General features: G+C 52.4%; 1 protein-coding gene across 1 annotated transcript; it reads right to left on the bottom strand.

The window, feature by feature from the left end:
* Positions 1 to 306: 306 nt before the first annotated feature.
* Positions 307 to 4,123, bottom strand: LOC308628856 (cystatin-C-like). Its single transcript, XM_081256212.1, has 3 exons — positions 3,767 to 4,123; positions 1,196 to 1,309; positions 307 to 646 (listed from the first exon to the last, which is right to left on the bottom strand). The coding sequence occupies exons 1-3, from the start codon at positions 4,010 to 4,012 to the stop codon at positions 563 to 565; spliced, it is 444 nt and encodes a 147-aa protein (XP_081112338.1). The 5' UTR covers positions 4,013 to 4,123; the 3' UTR covers positions 307 to 562.
* Between the last annotated feature and the right edge of the window lie 12,509 nt (positions 4,124 to 16,632).

Here is a 16,632-nt window from a genome sequence, read left to right as displayed (position 1 = left end):
CCTCGGAGGGTGACCCAGGTCCCAGGCTCCATCACCTCCCCAGCCTCCTGTCCAGCCCCAGCACACAGTCTGACTCATTTGCAAACACAGCAGCTGAGTCTCTGGGGTCAGCAGCTTAGGTCCCCTCTCCTCTCCCGTGTCCGATTATCAGGAGTACCAGAGCTGAAGGCCCAGCTCCCCTGCCATGCCCGCTCCCCGCCCCTCCCCACTGCCTGCCCTCAGAGCCAGCGAGACGGGGTGCCTCCAAAAAGTAACTGCCTAGATCCTTCCCGCTGCACCGCCCGAGACAGTGAGCAACTCAAGGAGTAGCTGCTGTTACTTTTTTATTGAGTAAAATAGCAGAGCAAGGGCATTTCGTTCACTTGGAAAGCAATTAGAAGAAAGAAATGAGTTAGAGCCCCTTAGCAGTCCAAAAAATGCCCAAAGAGCCTTCTCTGTGTGTCTGCTGGGACGGCACACGGAGGGCACATCCACCAGGCGGGTCAACCATCGGAGGGAGGTGTGAGAGCTCTGGGGGGGCGTGAGTGAGAGGCAGTTAGCGGCCTCCCTGATGCCCAGTCCCCTATTCATTCTGGCAGCTCATATTCACCAGGGTCATGCTGTTCCTCCAGGGGACGACGTAAACCTGGAAGGAGCACAGCTTTTGCTGCGAAAGGGAAGAGAGGGATGGTTGGTCAGGGTTACAGTTAAAGAGGAAAGTGCACTGGCCCCAGCCCCCACCCTCAGCGGGCTGGCACTGAGACAGGACCAGAGGGGAGGACCCAGGGGCTGGGACCCAGGTCCAGTTAACCCCCTGCAGAGGTGAGGCCCGGGAGGGGTGACAAAGGAGGGCAGCCCTCCCTGAGGCCGAGACCCCTGAGAACCAGCCAAGCCCCTGGGAGAGTCTGGCCTTTGGTGAGCAGGTGGCATGGTGGGCCGGTTACAGGCCTCCAATTCCCTCTAATCTGCCCGGGGATGCGGGCACGAGGCTGGGATTAAAGGGCCCTTTCTCCCTTCCCAGCAAACACCCGCAGCTGGGTCCTCCATCCCGCAGGCAACAATCCCCAAAGCAGACGGTGCCCCAATTCCCCGGATAAAACCCCATAAATCCAGAGCAGTCACGTGCACACACATACCCTTCCCCTCACAGCCCCGGCAGGCACCCGCGATGCGCCCCCATGGGCACCCCCAACTCCTGCTCCCATCAGGCACGCACCATTTTCAGGTTTGGCTGTTCATTGAAGGGACAGTTGTCCACGTTGGCCTGGGACTTTGTACACGTGGTTCGGCCAATCTCCACGTCCAAGAAGTAGTTCATCCCGGACACAACCTGGACACACAGAGAGCACACACGCTTATGACACCTGCCGGCTGCACACACGTGGTTACCTTCTTCCCACCGCCCCCCACGTTCACAGGCTGCCAGAGCCACACCCAGGAAGCACAGCCGCCTCCTGACGGCCGCTGCGCCCCAGGCCCTCCCTGGAACTTGTTTACCAGATGCTCCAACAAGGCATCTCCCACAGGGACACAGAGGGGGAAGCCAGGGACCAACACTCTAACTGGGTCCAGGAACAGAAGGCACAGCTCCGAGGAGCCAGCCAGGGTACAGGCAAGCAACTGGCCAGTGCCCAGAGCCAGGGAGGGGACTGAGCACAAGGTGGTGGCCCTGTGTCAGAGTCCACACTGCATCCGCAGGAAAGCTGTTGCCTGGTGATTACACTTACGCTGAACTCCAGTCCCCAGGGTGGAGCCCACAGCATCCCATTCCCTGCATGTAGCCCAGGTTTATTTATTCCCTCCCGGAACAGAAGAAAATGAGAGCTTCGTTCGTGGACGTTTAGGCCAATAAAAGACTGCCTGGAATGCCTTCCTCTTAGGTGTGATTTTTGACGGGAATATTTCTCAAGTGTGTCATATATTGCATGCCTTTTACACTTGAGATTACAGAATAGAAGTGAACTCTGGCTTTACACAGGCATCCCAGACATGCTTCGTTAGAACCTAGAGAAACATGGAATGAGGGGCCAGGGACCAGGCTCCAGACCCCACCTGGTAGACCCATGATCCCTCTGCTGTCAGCTTCCCCATGTGGCCAGTGAGCCAGTGTCACACTGGAGAGGAGCAGGCTGGACGGGACCTGGTGAATGGAGAGAGCAGGTCCTATCCAGAGGGGACAGCACCAGCCCACTGCTGCAGGAGGAGAAATGGGTCTGGTCTTGACCCATCTTCTGAAGTTTCAAGAGAAGGTGGCAGGGAGCCCTATGGCTGGCATGCAGGACCACACTCTCGGTGCTGTGTGGCTGCGTCCTGCTCTCCAATGGGATGCAGGCCGGATGGTCTAAATTCTAGCCTTCCTTCAAGGACCAGCGCAAGGCCCTGTAACCCGTCCTAACTCTCCCTCCTGCCCTCTTCTCAACTCTGACAATGGGTTCCTTATCTGGCCAGAACCCCAGGCAGGCTGGCAGAGGCAGAGGTCAGGCTGTCAGTGACCGTGTGTCCATCTCAGGGTGGGAGTGAGATGTCACAGCCCAGAGGCTGCTCCCATGGATGTGACCTGCAGGCGGAAGCGGCGGTCCAGGAAGCTTTGTATTCTTATGCCAGACCCCGATCTGGGACACACTGGACACCACGGGCCAACTCACGGACTTGTCTGCTTGCTGATAACCTCCGGGTGCTCTGGAGGATGTTCAGAGTGTCTGTCCCCAATGCCACTACACGACAACATGGTGGCCAGGTACGTTTAGTGGCATCTGCGGGCAGGAGGCTCAGAGGAGAGCATGCCTCTTCTGTGTGACCCGAGGCTCGCTCATCTCGAGGAAACATCAGGCCAGCCCAAACCCACTGACAGTCTGAGCCACAACTGGCTGGACGCTTCAGAAACAACGCCAAGGTCATGAGACAGTCCAGGGGCTGCTCCAGAGTAAAAGGGGCTGCAGGACAGTGGCTGCATCGTGTGGCCTGGGAGGGTCCTTGGCTATAAAGGACACAGTGGGATGATCAGTGCCATCTGAATAAGGCCTGTGTATTAAAGAGTCCTGATTTTCAAAACTGTATTGTGGTTATGGAAGAAAATGCCCTTGTTTTTAGGAACTATACACAAAAGTGTTTACCTTCAAAGGGTTCAGAAAAATAAATGCATATATACATCCCTACACACGTGTACGTGGGGATGAGGTGGATCAAGCAACTATGGCAACTTTTTAACGTTTGAAGAATCTGGGTGAAGAATCTACAGTGATTCTACGTGCTATTTTTGCTACTGCTTTGTAAGTCTGAAATTATGTCACAATAAAAAGTTAAAAGGAAAAAGTGCTTAAGGGCATTCAGTGGCAGAGCCAGGAGGGCAGACAGGTGTGGGTCTGTTTTTACCTCGCCTGCGGTCATTTAGTTGACATCTCGCGCCAAGCCCCCGGGTCCCAGGAGGCTGGGCCCTGCCCCCAGCGCCGACCGAGAGGGCCGGCCGGTCCCACGAAGGGCTGCGGGCGCCGGAAAGGCCGGGGGCTGCGCCGGGGTGAGAAGTCCGTCTGCGTCCTTTGCGATCCCCGGGGCCTCAAGGGGCTGGGGGCTGCCCTCCCGAGAGCTGGGGGGGGTTGGGGGGGCGGGGCTGGTGACCGCGCAGGCCACGCCCTCTCGGGGGCCGGCCTCCCGCATTCAGGGCCGCCCGGCCCCGGCGCCCCTGCCTTGTAGCTTGGCCCGGCGCCCCCGGCCCCTGCACCCGGGGCTCCGCGCTCCCTCCCCGGCCCCTGCACCCCGGGCCCCGCGCCCCCTCCCAGACGGGACGCACCTGCTTGAAGGCGCGCACTACGCGCACCGCGCGGCTCTGATAGGCGTCGTTGCTTAGCTTGTTGTACTCTCTGATGGCAAAGGACAGCGCCTCCTGTACGCCCTTCTCGTTGACGTCCGCCTCCGTCAGGCCGCCCAACAGGCTTTTCTTTCTGGGGCTCTGCCCGGCCGCAGGGCTCACGGCCAGGGCCAGGGCGAGGGCCAGGACGGTCAGCAGAAGCAGCGCGGTGCGCGGGGATCCGGCCATGATCTCTCGGAGGCGGACCGAGCTGCAGCCCAAGAGCGATCCGGCGACACGAGCACAGCCTGGCCAGCCACCGAGTCTTTATCCCTGGGCCGCCCCAGATCGCCCCGCCCCCGCCCGCCTGGCTCCTCCTCTTCCGCCCCTCCCCTCGCCCGCCCCTGTCCTCCGCCCTAGTCCCGCCCCTCCCCCAATCCTGCCCCTCCTCTCGCTTCTCTACCCACCAGACCCGGCTCACTCCTTCCCAGTCCCGGGTCACTCCTTCCCATTCCCGGCCCTCTTCTCCTAGTCCTGATTTCCCACCCCCGCGCTCCTCAGCCCGACTCACCCCGGTCTCGCAGAAGGTGTCACCTCCTGGAGGCCGGCGATGCTTGTAACCCCGAGCTCTTGTCTCCTGGTCTGAAAGGGGGAAGGGGCGTCTCTCGGCCCCACCTCGGCTGTCCGCGTCTAGGAGTCCCCAGCGCACAAGGCTGCAGCTTCCGAGGCAGACGAAGGAAGACCTCGTGTGTGCCCCGTCCTAGGGGAACTTCTTTGCCAAACATAAATGAATTAACCTGTATTTGGGAAAAGCTCATCGGGTTCTCTTTCTCACAACTCATTTATTTATTCAGCTGGCACACCTTTCTGGGGCTTCTCCCTGGCCAGAGGGTCTGGGGCCGGTAGATGGAGCGCGGGCAGGGGAGCCGGGGCCAGGGACTCCAGGTGGTAGAGCCCCTACCTGCTGGAGACATAAGGCGAACCCTTGTGTAACTACATTAGCTAGGAGACACATTAAAAAGAGCAAAAAGAAACAAGCGTATAAAACAATACTTTTTGTTTAACCCAATATATCCAAAATATTATTTCAGCATATACAAGCAATTGTGAATGACATATCTTACACTCTTCTGTGTGTGTACATTTTATCCTTAGAGCAGGCGTCAGTGCGGACTGGCCTCATCTCCAAGCATGGCTGTGGCATTGCCCAGCCCAGCGTTAGGCGGTGTAGGGGGGAGGGCAGTCATCAGTAATTAAGATCAGGGAGCTACAGGGGCTCTGTTGGAAGCGAAGTGAAGGGTGAAATAGAGATGGGTGCCAATGGACCCCGGTCAGGGATGCCTCTGAGACGACACACATTTAGGCTGAAACCTACCTAAAGGGCAGGAAGTCCTGCAGACACAAGGGAAGAAAGCATCAGGCAGAGGGAGCGGCCAGTGCAAAGGCCCTGTGGTGGGGCTCAGCTGGCCTGCTCTAGGGACAGGAAGCAAAGCAGCTGGTGTTTAAGCAGGGAAGGGATATGACCTGGAATCTCACCCTGGCAGCCATATGCACCCTACTGTGGGTGGGGGATGCAGGTGGAGGGGTGAGGATGACCCTTACCTGGCCAGTGGGGGAGGGGCAGTTGCTTGTCCCCTCAGGGAGGTGCATGTCTGGCTCTGGTCTTCTGTCCACTGCTTGGAAACCTTTCTTGATTTTAAAAAATCAACTTGAATGAGGTATGATGCCCATACAATAAATGCCTCATTTTATGTGTCCAGACTGAGGAATTTTAGCACGTGCATACACCAGTAGTGCCGCCCCACCAAGCTCTAGAACATTTCCTCCTGCCTCTCTGTGGTCAATCCTGTGCATGCCCCTGGCTCTGGGTGATGCACACATCTGTCTCTGTGGACTAGGTCTTTGCCTCTTCTTGAACTTTCTGCAAATGGCCTCATGCAGTGTGTGCATCTGGGTTTTGAGCATCATTTTTTAGCCTCCTCTATTGTTGGGTTAACCTAATTATTGGTTCTGTTTCTCCCCGGACTGAGAGGACATGGTCAGCTGGGTACTGTGTGGGCTACCAGACCCTCCAGCCCAGGACCATGCAGGTCTGGGCCTGAACATGGCCCTGGGAGTGGAGGGGAAGGCTATTCTCTTACCTGCACCCTGTGTGCCTGAAGGTGGCCCAGTGACCGATGACCTATGGAGATGGTGGCAGAAACACCAGGAGACCTCTGGGCCCTTGGAGCAAACACAGAGGAACTCTCCTGGGAGTGGTCAAGGCATCAAGGCATCATCCTAGAGTCGCTTTGGCCTTGGGGCTGGAGCAGCAGGGAGCCGGCATGGAATCCAGAATGATATCAGTAATGAATAACATGTTCAGTGTTTCTGAGACCCTGTTGCCTGAGGCTCAGTTATAACTGTAGGGGCAAGAAATTTTTCCTTGTACCCTTCTGAGTTCTTTGGCTGGTCTAATAATTAAATTGCCATAAGACAGATTAACAGGAGAAAAATAAATTTAACTGTATACATTTAGGAGCCCCACAAAGATGCGACACAAAGGCAGTCAGGTAGTTGAAGCTTATAAGCCACCCTGATCTAAGGAATGGGGGCCTGGGGCTTCAAATGGAGCCGGTGGGACTCACAGGAAGATGAGACGAGGAGATGCTTGAGGATCAGATGTCAGCCCTACCACACAGATGGCTCTTCAGATAAAAACATGTCTCTGGTAGCGTCTCTCTGTCCGGTATCTAAATTTCTTGAGGCAGTTAGGAGGAGGTAAAAGTTTTTCCTGAGGCTTCAGCGTCTTGACTGCCTTCAGCTCTAAATACTCCACATGCCAAAGTGGTACATTTAGGGGTGGCATCCTCTGCGCTCTCCGACCGTCCCCCCCCAATCTCTCCCTGCTCTGACTCAGGAGCCTCTAGAAAAGTCATGGCACCCACTAGGTGCAGCAGGATGCTTTTGCAGTGCGATGAGGGAGAAAAGGTGCTTTCTCCATGAACTAGAAGAGAGGGGAGCTCCACAGAGCAGGGCAGAGTGGACTGCCCCGGCCAGCACTTCTGAGCGGCATGACTGTCTCGTAAGGGCAGGGACTGAGCCTCACTGGGGCTTCCCACCACACTGGGCAGCTGGGGCGGCAGCCTCAGAAGGTGTGCTGTGCAGAGACCGGCAGGGTCCTCCCGTCCGTCATCACGGAGGAGGTGCGGGGCAGCAGAGAATGGGAGCACGGTGGTGGGTTTGAGCCTGTTGGGGTGGCCTGAACGGTGACACGTGCGGCTGGAGGTTGATTACACTGGCGGTAGGCGTCTTGGTACAGCGACATCTCCAATCCTAGCACAGGGTGCCCACGGGAGCCACCGGAGCAGCCTGCAGGACAGTCTGATAAGGAGGTGAAGGCCAGGATGAGGCTGGGCCTCCGCTCCAGCTGTGTGGATGATCTCGGCAAATGTCACAAGTCTGGTGAGGCTGGCCACTTTGTGAACTGTGGGGTCTGGGGGTCGGAAACACAGAAATGGCCAGGCTTCGGTGGGATATGTAAGCACGGTGAAAAATGACAGAGCAGCCCAAGCCCTGGTTTCTGGGGCCTGCAGCCCCTGGGATAAGCTAGCAGGAACCCAGAGAGAAACAGTGAACTCAAGATGAGGCACGGGGTTCCGGCATATACCCACCGAGTGCAGCATGGAGGGGGCACGTCTGCCCAGGAGGTGAGTGTATTTCCCTTCTGCCGGGTGAAGAGCAAACCAACCATGTTTCCACAAGGCTGCGTGTGTGTCTGCTGATCTCGTGATCTGAATTAGCAGAGTGAGAATTTAAGGTGAGAGAGTGACAGGAGTTCTCTGAAATCAATAAACAATAATAAGTGGATATTAAGTAATACTTCAATAAATAAAAGACCAAGCACATAAAACATCCCCCGAAGTGGTAAGTGGTCACATCAAGTGGCCAAGAGTTGAGATTCTGAACACTAGGGCTTTGAGCAATTAAAACTTGGTGTCCACAATGGTAGCTTAGACCGAGCAAGTCGTAGGTTTTTGTGACATCTTAACACGGAAAGATTAGGAGCCTCTCCTGTGGGAGGCACGGGGTTCTCTGGGGTTGAGCCCTGAGGTCCCTTACACACTCCTTCCCCCTGTGTCCCTTTCCCACCCCCACTTGGGGAGACATGGAGATGCTTCTACACCGTGTGCCAGTGTGGGCAAAGCACTTAGGGCTCTGCTAGGGATTGATGCCATGGCAATGGTACACCGGGATGCTCAAGGTAAAGGCTGTTGGCAGCCCCCATAGAAGAGGCCAGAGTGAGCGCAGTGGCCTATAGCTGTTTTGCACTTAACGGGGGAGCAGAGAATCCTCTGGAAGCTTGTGCTCAGGTCCACGTGGAAAGGGCCCTCCTCGCCTTGTGTTGTCAATTACCATTTATCCTCTCAAGCGGCACATTTACCAGAGCAGCTCCCACGTGCGGGGGAAGCAGCACAGCCCGGGGTGTCGGGGGAGGGAAAGGGCGTCTGGGGACCAGGGCGGGAGTCTGTGCATCGTCTCCCATGGCCCCCGTCTCTCTGGGCCTCAGTCCAGCCACGAGGAAAGCAGCGTGGCTCTGAGCCGGGTTTAGCAATCCCCTTGGCACTTCTGGATGGTCAGCGTTTCCTTTCCAAATCCTCGGCGTGGTCACTGCTTGACTTCCCTCCAGGTGTTTGTGCAGCCTCGTTCCTTTAGCCATCTGCAGTGGGGCGGCCCGTGAAAGCTGGCACCCTGGATGCTGGAGCTGGCACTCCCTGCCCTCTCCGAGGTGTCCCCTGCCCCTCTCCCTGCCAGGCTCAGAGGACAAATGTTGGAAAAATATTTCTTTCACACTAGAAGCCAGGCAGGCCGTGCTCGGCCCGACCCCAGGTTTTGCCTGGAACGTGGTGAAAATACTCTCGCCAAGTCTGGGCCTATGAGACTGGGGAGAACCAAAAAAGGGGGAGGAAAGAGAGGCAGGAGCGGGGTGGGTGCAGGGGAGAAGGGGGAAGCATTTCCCTTGACATTTTATGATGGAAATTTTCAAACATGCAACCAAGTTAGAAGGATTTCATTGAAAACACTCATACACTCACCACCCAGATTCTACCACTAATACTGCACCTACTTTATCACGTTGTCTGTCCACCTGTCCTTTCTCTTCAGCCATCAATCTATCTTTTATTTTTTTATTTTTTTTATTTTTGGCTACATTGGGTCTTCGTTGCTGCATGTGGGCTTCTCATTGCGGTGGCTTCTCTTGTTGCAGAGCATGGCTTCTAGGCGCACGGGTTTCAGTAGTTGTGGCACACGGGCTTTGTTGCTCTGTGGCATGAAGGATCTTCCCGGACCAGGGCTCAAACCTGTGTCCCCTGTATTGGCAGGTGGGTTCTTCACCACTGCGCCACCAGGGAAGCCCCAATCTATCTTTTTAAGTGCATTTCAAAGGGAGTTGTCGACATCAGTGCATTTCACCCCGAAATACTTATGCTTGCAGGGCATTAACTGGAGCTTGATGTTTATTTACAGCTTTTTCACTGGTTGGAAAATTTACCTACAGTGAAATGCACAAATCTGAAGTGAACAGTCATTTGACTTTTTAAAAATTAATTAATTTATTTATTTTTGACTGCGTTGGGTCTTCGTTGCTTCCCGTGGGCCTTCTCTAGTTGCAACGAGCAGGGACTACTCTTCGATACAGTGTGCGGGCTTCTCATTGTGGTGGCTTCTCTTGTTGCGGAGCACGGGCTCTAGGTGCGCGAGTTTCAGTAGTTGTGGCACATGGGCTCTGTGGTTGTGGCTCGCGGGCTCTAGAGCTCAGGCTCAGTAGTTGTGGTGCACGGGCTTAGTTGCTCCGTGGCATGTGGGATCTTCTCGGACCAGGGTTCAAACCTGTGTCCCCTGCATTGGCAGGTGGATTTTTAACCACTGCGCCACCAGGGAAGTCCCCATTCACTTGATTTTGACAGATGCATGTAACCCAAACTCCTATCAGCTACAGAATGTGACCATCACCCCAGCAAGTTCCCTCACCCCCCTTCCCAGTCACTTTGGGTCCCCACCCCCAGAGATAATGCTTCACTGATTTTTAAAAATATATATAGATTAGTTTTGTCTATTCTGGAAGTTCATTGAATGGAATTCTACAGTACGTGGCTTTTTTCACTCAGCTTGATGTTTCTGAGATCATCCCTGCTGTTTAAGTTGTATGTTTATAAGACAGCCTTTGACCCTGTCTTGGGAGTCCCTCCGGAAGAGTCTCAGGAGTGTCTCGGACCCCGGATTGCAGGCGCAGCTATAGTGACAAGGGCAGCAAGCCTCGGTCACTCAGAATGTTTGCTGCAGCTTCTCTTTTCAACCTGAAACAACTTCCTTCCCTTCCTCGCCCCATCCCCAAATCTAGTTTTAATTTTTGAAAAAAATAGAGGAAAACCTGATTTTAAAAGACAAAGAGCAGATGTTCCCAATGCTTCCCTGTATTTGAAAATAAAAGTTCTTGTTGTTTTTTTAAAATCAAATTAGTACAATATGTTTGTTATAAAAACAAAAAAAACTGTAAAGGAGATAAGTTACATGTGTATATGTGACTGTGCGTGTACCTCTGTGGACATGTGTGCAGGAGGTCATGTGATGACTAATTCCTGCCATGTTTTTCACTATCATTATGTCGTGAATGTTTTTCATGAAGTTAATCGTCTTTGAAAACTCTGTTCTGCTCCCTATTCAACTAGTTACTCCATAGTTTAACTTTTTCTCTAATGCTAGACGTTTAGATTGTTCCCATTTTTTTCCCTGGGATGAGTAATACTGTAATACACACTACTATAGGAATAAAGTCTTGGTGTGTATTTTGGATTGTTTTCTTCCTGGAATTGGAATTACTGGGTCAGAAGCTACAAAGATTTTTTTGGATACAGATTGCCAAATAATTCTCCAGAAAGCTGTGCCTGACTCAGTCAGGTCCAAGGAGCAAAGAGAAAGCGGTGGTGGTCAAGTAGTGTCAGAAGCAGCATTTTGTGCTTTATTTTGTTTGGGAATAGTTACAAGTACAGGTGACCTCAATGTCACTTTGCTGGACCCGAGACCCTCGGTGGTGCCACGCGACTGCAGCTCTGTGCCGGGACTGCAGCCTTTCTACCTGGATCACATCGTGGTGGTTCCGCCTTGGATTTACCCTCCATGAAAAATGTTATCAATTCCGTGTCTGTGCTATTTATTCACTCATCAACTTCGAGAACATCCATGGAACACAGGATGTCAGAGACTGACCTTCAAGATGGAAAAGCTCGGCTCCTGCCCTCCAGACGTCCTGGTCTGATGAGAAAGGCATGTGAACAGGTATTTCAACACCGCATGAGAAAGGCATGTGAACAGGTATTTCAACACCGCATGATGCAAACAGTCACAGGTGCGGGAATGTCCAGAGGCCCGTGCTCCGGGTTCTGCCTGGGCCTCTCACCAAGCACCTGTCCATGGCTGCAGAAGGAGCGTGTGGTCTTGATTCACTGTGAACTCCAAGAAACCTGGAGGGTGGCCTATCTTTGCTGGTCTAGGGGTGAAGAATTCCCTAGTCCAGACTCCCTGCCAGGCTCAGCTGGAGCCCTGCGCCTCCAGCACCTCTGAGAGTGCCTTCCCTCGAGGCGCACCCACTCACAGCTGTAATATCCTCCACGCCCACGACTCCCACTCTGTGTCTCCAGCACAGAACTGCCACCTTACCCCCGTGATGGTGTGATTGACACAGGGATCCCCGCTTTCCAAAGTTTCCTTTACGCCACCTCGCTTTTACGGAAGACCTGTTTTCACTAAAGGAAGGAAATCTGAAGAGGATTTTCACTTTTACAACAAAAGGCAAGAAGGGAAAATTGCATTCAGCACCTGTTTCCATTGAGCCTTTATAGGGGTAACTTGCACCCCAGGAGTGGGAGCGGCTCTGCCACCTCCTTCCCTGGAACCACACTCAGTATCTCAGCATCGGCCACTAGAGCTGTGCGCTGTGTCTGTGAGCATCTGGGCTTTACCCCCACTTATTTTGTGCATCTGTCAGCAAGATGTGTCCTAATGTAGTAGCTTCTTCACTCTATGATGTTTCGTCTATGAAAGTTTCCCTAGGAACGCTCTATTTTTTGATATTGGGGGAAAGCTATAATAAGAAATATATATTTGGTCTCCATCCCTTTTCCTGGCACAGTGCTCCTAAAACTCTTGCAATTTCCTAAGGGATGAGAGCCATAAAGGTGTGGTTCGTTATGTAACGAGGTGCCTTTTGGACCACCACCCAAGGCTGGGGGCTTGTTTCCAGGGAGTCTAACCATGTGATTAGAGGATGGGAATTTTCAGTCTTCCCCACCCCCGACCCTGGGGTTGAGGGAGAGGCGCTGGAGGCTGAATCAATCTTGCAACTGGCTTCTGAAGTGGGTGGGTGGGTCAGTGGTGGGACTGAGCCCTTATCCTGTGGGGTCTGACATCATCTCCATATAGACAGTGTCAGGATTGAGTTGAATTGTAGGACACCCAGCTGGTGTCAGAGCACTGCTAGCTGTGGGGAGAGCTCACACCTATGAACTGGTGACCAGAATCAGTAACTGGTACCAGAATCCTACCTTCAAATCCATCTGATTGCCTTTCTACTTGGTGGCCAAAGACCCGCCCCCCCAATGCTGCCCATCCCTAAGCTGGATGTGGTTTTGCCCCCTCCCTCCAGTGTCCACAGAGTTCCCCACTGCAGTCGGGGCTGTGACTTCAGGGTCAGCGCCTCAGTGACACCTTCCCCGACCTCACTTTTTTTTTTTTTTTTTTTTTTTTTGCGGTATGCAGGCCTCTCACTGTTGTGGCCTCTCCCGCCGCAGAGCACAGGCTCCGGACGCGCAGGCTCAGCGGCCATGGCTCACGGGCCCAGCCGCTCCGCGGCATATGGGATCCTCCCGGACCGGGGCACGAACCCGTGTCCCCTGCATCGGCAGGCGGACTCTCAACCACTGCGCCACCAGGGAGGCCCCCCGACCTCACTTTTTAAAATCATGTGTCCCCTTCTCCACATCCCCAGCCTCCTTCCCTGGTTTATTTTTCCCATTACACCTTCTGAATGTGTGGATACATAATTTCTTTCTTCTCTATCTCTACCTACAGAATATAAGCTTGGTATTTCTCTTTCTTTCTTTTTTTAAATAAATTTATTTATTTTTGGCTACATTGGGTCTTTGTTGCTGCGTGCAGGCTTTTTCTAGTTGCGGCGAGCGGGGGCTACTCTTCGTTGCGGTGCGCGGGACTTCTCATTGCGGTGGCTTCTCTTGTTGTGGAGCACGGGCTCTAGGCGCGCAGGCTTCAGTTAGTTGTGGCTTGCGGGTTCTAGAGGGCAGGCTCAGTAGTTGTGGTGCACGGGCTTAGTTGCTCTGCGGCATGTGGGATCTTCCCGGACCAGGGCTCGAACCCATGTCCCCTGCATTGGCAGGCAGATTCTTAACCACTGCGCCACCAGGGAAGTCCCAAGCTTGGTACTTCTGTCTGTTTTGTTCACTGCCATTCCCCTTGCCTGGCCCATGACCATAATAATATGGGTAAGTATTACCTGAACTAATGAATGAACTGGATTAGCATTCTTAAACTGGTTTTTGTTGTTTTTGTGAAAATGTCACCATTTCCTCCCATTATAGCTTAATTCGTATGGAACTGGAGTTAATTCTTTCAGTAAGACAGGGAAGGGACAACCCTCCGGGGACTTGCAAAAAGAGAAGTACAATTGAAAACAGTGGAAAGAAAGAAAGAAAGAAAGAAAGGAAGAAAGAAAGGAAGGAAGAAAACAGTCCATGGTACCAGTTGTTTTTCATGTCTCAGGAATTTTGGGAAATGAAACCTACTGGGAGGTCAGGGTTCTGTGGCTGAGACACACAGCAGGCTGCCAGTTATCCGGGAGGTCAGGTCTGGACACGCTCGTTTGGAAACAGCTGGCGGTTAAAGCGTAATTCCATCCTCCTGTGGTTCTTACTTGCCCTCCACAGTAGCATGTTTTCTATACCTGAGGTGCTTGACGAGCCTAAACCTGCTTCTCGCTGAGCTGTTCTTGGTCACCCTACAGTTGGAAGTCGGAGGCTACAGGCAGATGAGAACTGGCAGAGACAGTGACGTGAAGGGGAACCAGGGGGTGTCCCCCCACGCCCGCCTGGCTCCCAGGGTCAGGCGGCAGCCATTGATTATGTCCAGCTTGTCCAAGAAGAGGGCGCCTTTGCAAAGAGAAATGAGTGTTAGCCGGAGTCCCCTGCCAGACGTGACTGCTGTGAGGGTCACCAGGGGTTCCAAGCTCCCTGGGCCACAACGGTGCAGCACCAGCTCGTTCACAACGACGGCAACTGTGGTCATGTGCCTGCGTGTGAAACACTCAGGTCAGCCTGCAAGGTGGAGAAGAAACAAAGAGAAAACAGGGCTATTTGGGAAGGCTGGGATAGGGGCCAAAAAAAAGGCAGTGTAAAAAGTAAAGCACAGAGTTTTACTTTGGGAGGAGACTGTATCCTCACGTGTTCATCCATTGCATTGCGGTGGTTCAGGTTAGCTTGTGGAAGGTGAGAGAAAAATAAAATAACTAAGAAAAATGAAAGAGTTTATTTTGCCTTCTGCTTTTCCTTCGCTTCCTTTCTTTAGGTGGATCTGAGTTTCTGGCCTGCACCGCTTTCCTTCTTCCTGAAGAACAAGTGATTCATCCCACATCAAGTTTCAAGAAGCACCGTGGCTGAGGCCTGGCGCCCTGTCTGGGAGGGCATGCGCTGATTTCCTCAGGGGTTAAAGGGAGGAAGGTCTGGTCCTTGTGTGGCCGTGAGGGACACGGGGACAGAATTGTGCAGCCAGACTGGTAGGCCGGGCCTTCGGACCCTCGGGTCTGAGAAAGGAACTTGCAGCTCAGCACGTGAGACTTTTTATTTAGAAAGATTTCAAAATTATGGAAAAGTTGTAAAAGTAGATGGTGGGTTTTCTGTGTGACCTGGGAAGACTTTTGTCCCCAGTTACTCAATCAAGCATGAATTCAGGCATTGTTGTGAAGGTATTTGGTAGACGTGATTAGAGTCCTAGTAGGTTCGCTTGAGGGAGGGGAGGGTGTCCTGGATGACCCAGTGGGCTTCACGAAGCAGGTCTGAGGCAGGCCCCAGGCTGAGCAGCTGGACTTTCTCCCCTGTGGACAGAAACTCCATAATAGCAGGATAATAGAGGAGGCTGGGCCCTGCCCAGATAAAAGATAAAAGACCACATATTTCTCATTCTCGAAGTCAAGGAGACCTTCCCGACTATAAAGCTCCCTGAAGGTCAAAAAGGGAGAGTGTGCCACCCCATAGTAGGTGATGTCAACCTACCCATAGGCCTCTTCACTGGCATCCATCTTGGCTAAGAGAGACGCCTGCACACGTGGCAGTATCCTGAGATAAACCAAATATGGACTCAGAACCAGGCAAAGCAAGATGACTGGCCAAAGGCAACCCAGAAGAAATGCCCCATATAAGTGATTTAAACGACCACGAGGGCATGACTCTCTCTCTGAGTCCGCCTGTGTGTCTATCGACACGTACTGTACTCTTTTTCCTCCTAATAAACACTTTACTTGTTTCACTACTTTCTGTCTCTGTGGGAATTCTTTTCTGCAAAGCCAAAGGGCCAGGGCCTTGTCACTGGCCACTGGTCTAGTGGCTAGGATTCAGCGCTCTCACTGTCTCGGCCTGACCCCAATCTTGGGCTGGGAACTGAAACCCTGCTTCCAGCCGCTGCAGGCCAATGCCACCTGAGATCAGGCCCAAAGGCCTGAGACCTGCCTGTCCCGGGGGCCGCAGCTCCAGCCCTGCGTCCCCGAGCAGCCTCCCTCCCTGTGGCCTTGATGCCTGTCTGCAGGCCAGTGCCTCACCCTGAACCTCTGCACGTGCATTTCCTTCTGGTTCTGCTTCTCTGCCTGGGCCCTGACTGACACACACATATGTACCAGTTGTTAGCGTTTGCTTGATCTACTCCTCTACGCACCCACACATAAACACACACGTATAAAATTAAAAGTTCAAGTTTGCCCAAGTTGGCAAATGCCCTTAGTTCAAAGACAACTTTAAGGGTACCATTTAACTTTCAGAGATCTCATCTCCCCTTTGATTTTGGACTTTAGTTTCTTGTTATCTTGCCAAATCTTTGATGCTTTTAAGAAATTTAAAAAATGTTTTGAGTCAGTGACTTTGGTTGTTTCTAGTGGGAGGTTGGTCTGATCCCCGTCCTGCCTTATTCCTGGAAATGGAGTCATTCCCTGACCTTCCCAGGCTTGGTTGAACTGCACACTTAGAAACTAAAACCCAATGTGATTGTCTAAGCAAGTTAACATGTGGAAAAGCAAGTAAATGTTTTTCAAGTCTTCTATACTTTGGGCAAAGAATCACTGCAAGTTTCCCTCAGACTACAAAAATTGAATTGCATAAAACTACAAAAATTGGATTGCATAAAAAATATCTGAAATTTTCTAAGAAATGTTTTAAAACGTTTAGTTTTCTAATCACTACTAAACTATTTTAAAATTGCAACACTTTATCCAGAAACTACTGCTCCAGCAAACTCCACCCAAGAATACAAGAATAAAGTAGAATGACTCTATGCAGGCCAATTATTACTATTAATTTTAAAAATTTTTGTTGGAGTATAGGTGACTTTTTTAGATTTGTAGCTAGTCTCTGTAGGATTCTTTTTTAGATTCTTTTTTAGATTCTTTTCCCATATAGCCCACTACAGAGTATTGAGCAGAGTTCCCTGTGCTATACAGTAGGTCCTTATTAGTTATCAATTTTATATATGGTAGTGTGTATGTGTCAATCCCAATCTCCCAATTTATCCCTTCCCACCCTTCCCCCTTGGTAACCATAAGTCTGTTTTCTACATCT

This window comes from Mesoplodon bidens, assembly GCF_964165515.1.
Source record: "Mesoplodon bidens genome assembly, chromosome: 15".
In the NCBI taxonomy this organism is placed as follows: domain Eukaryota; kingdom Metazoa; phylum Chordata; class Mammalia; order Artiodactyla; family Ziphiidae; genus Mesoplodon; species Mesoplodon bidens.
Note: the sequence above shows the minus strand (reverse complement) of the source record. Positions and strands in the feature narration are given on the sequence as shown.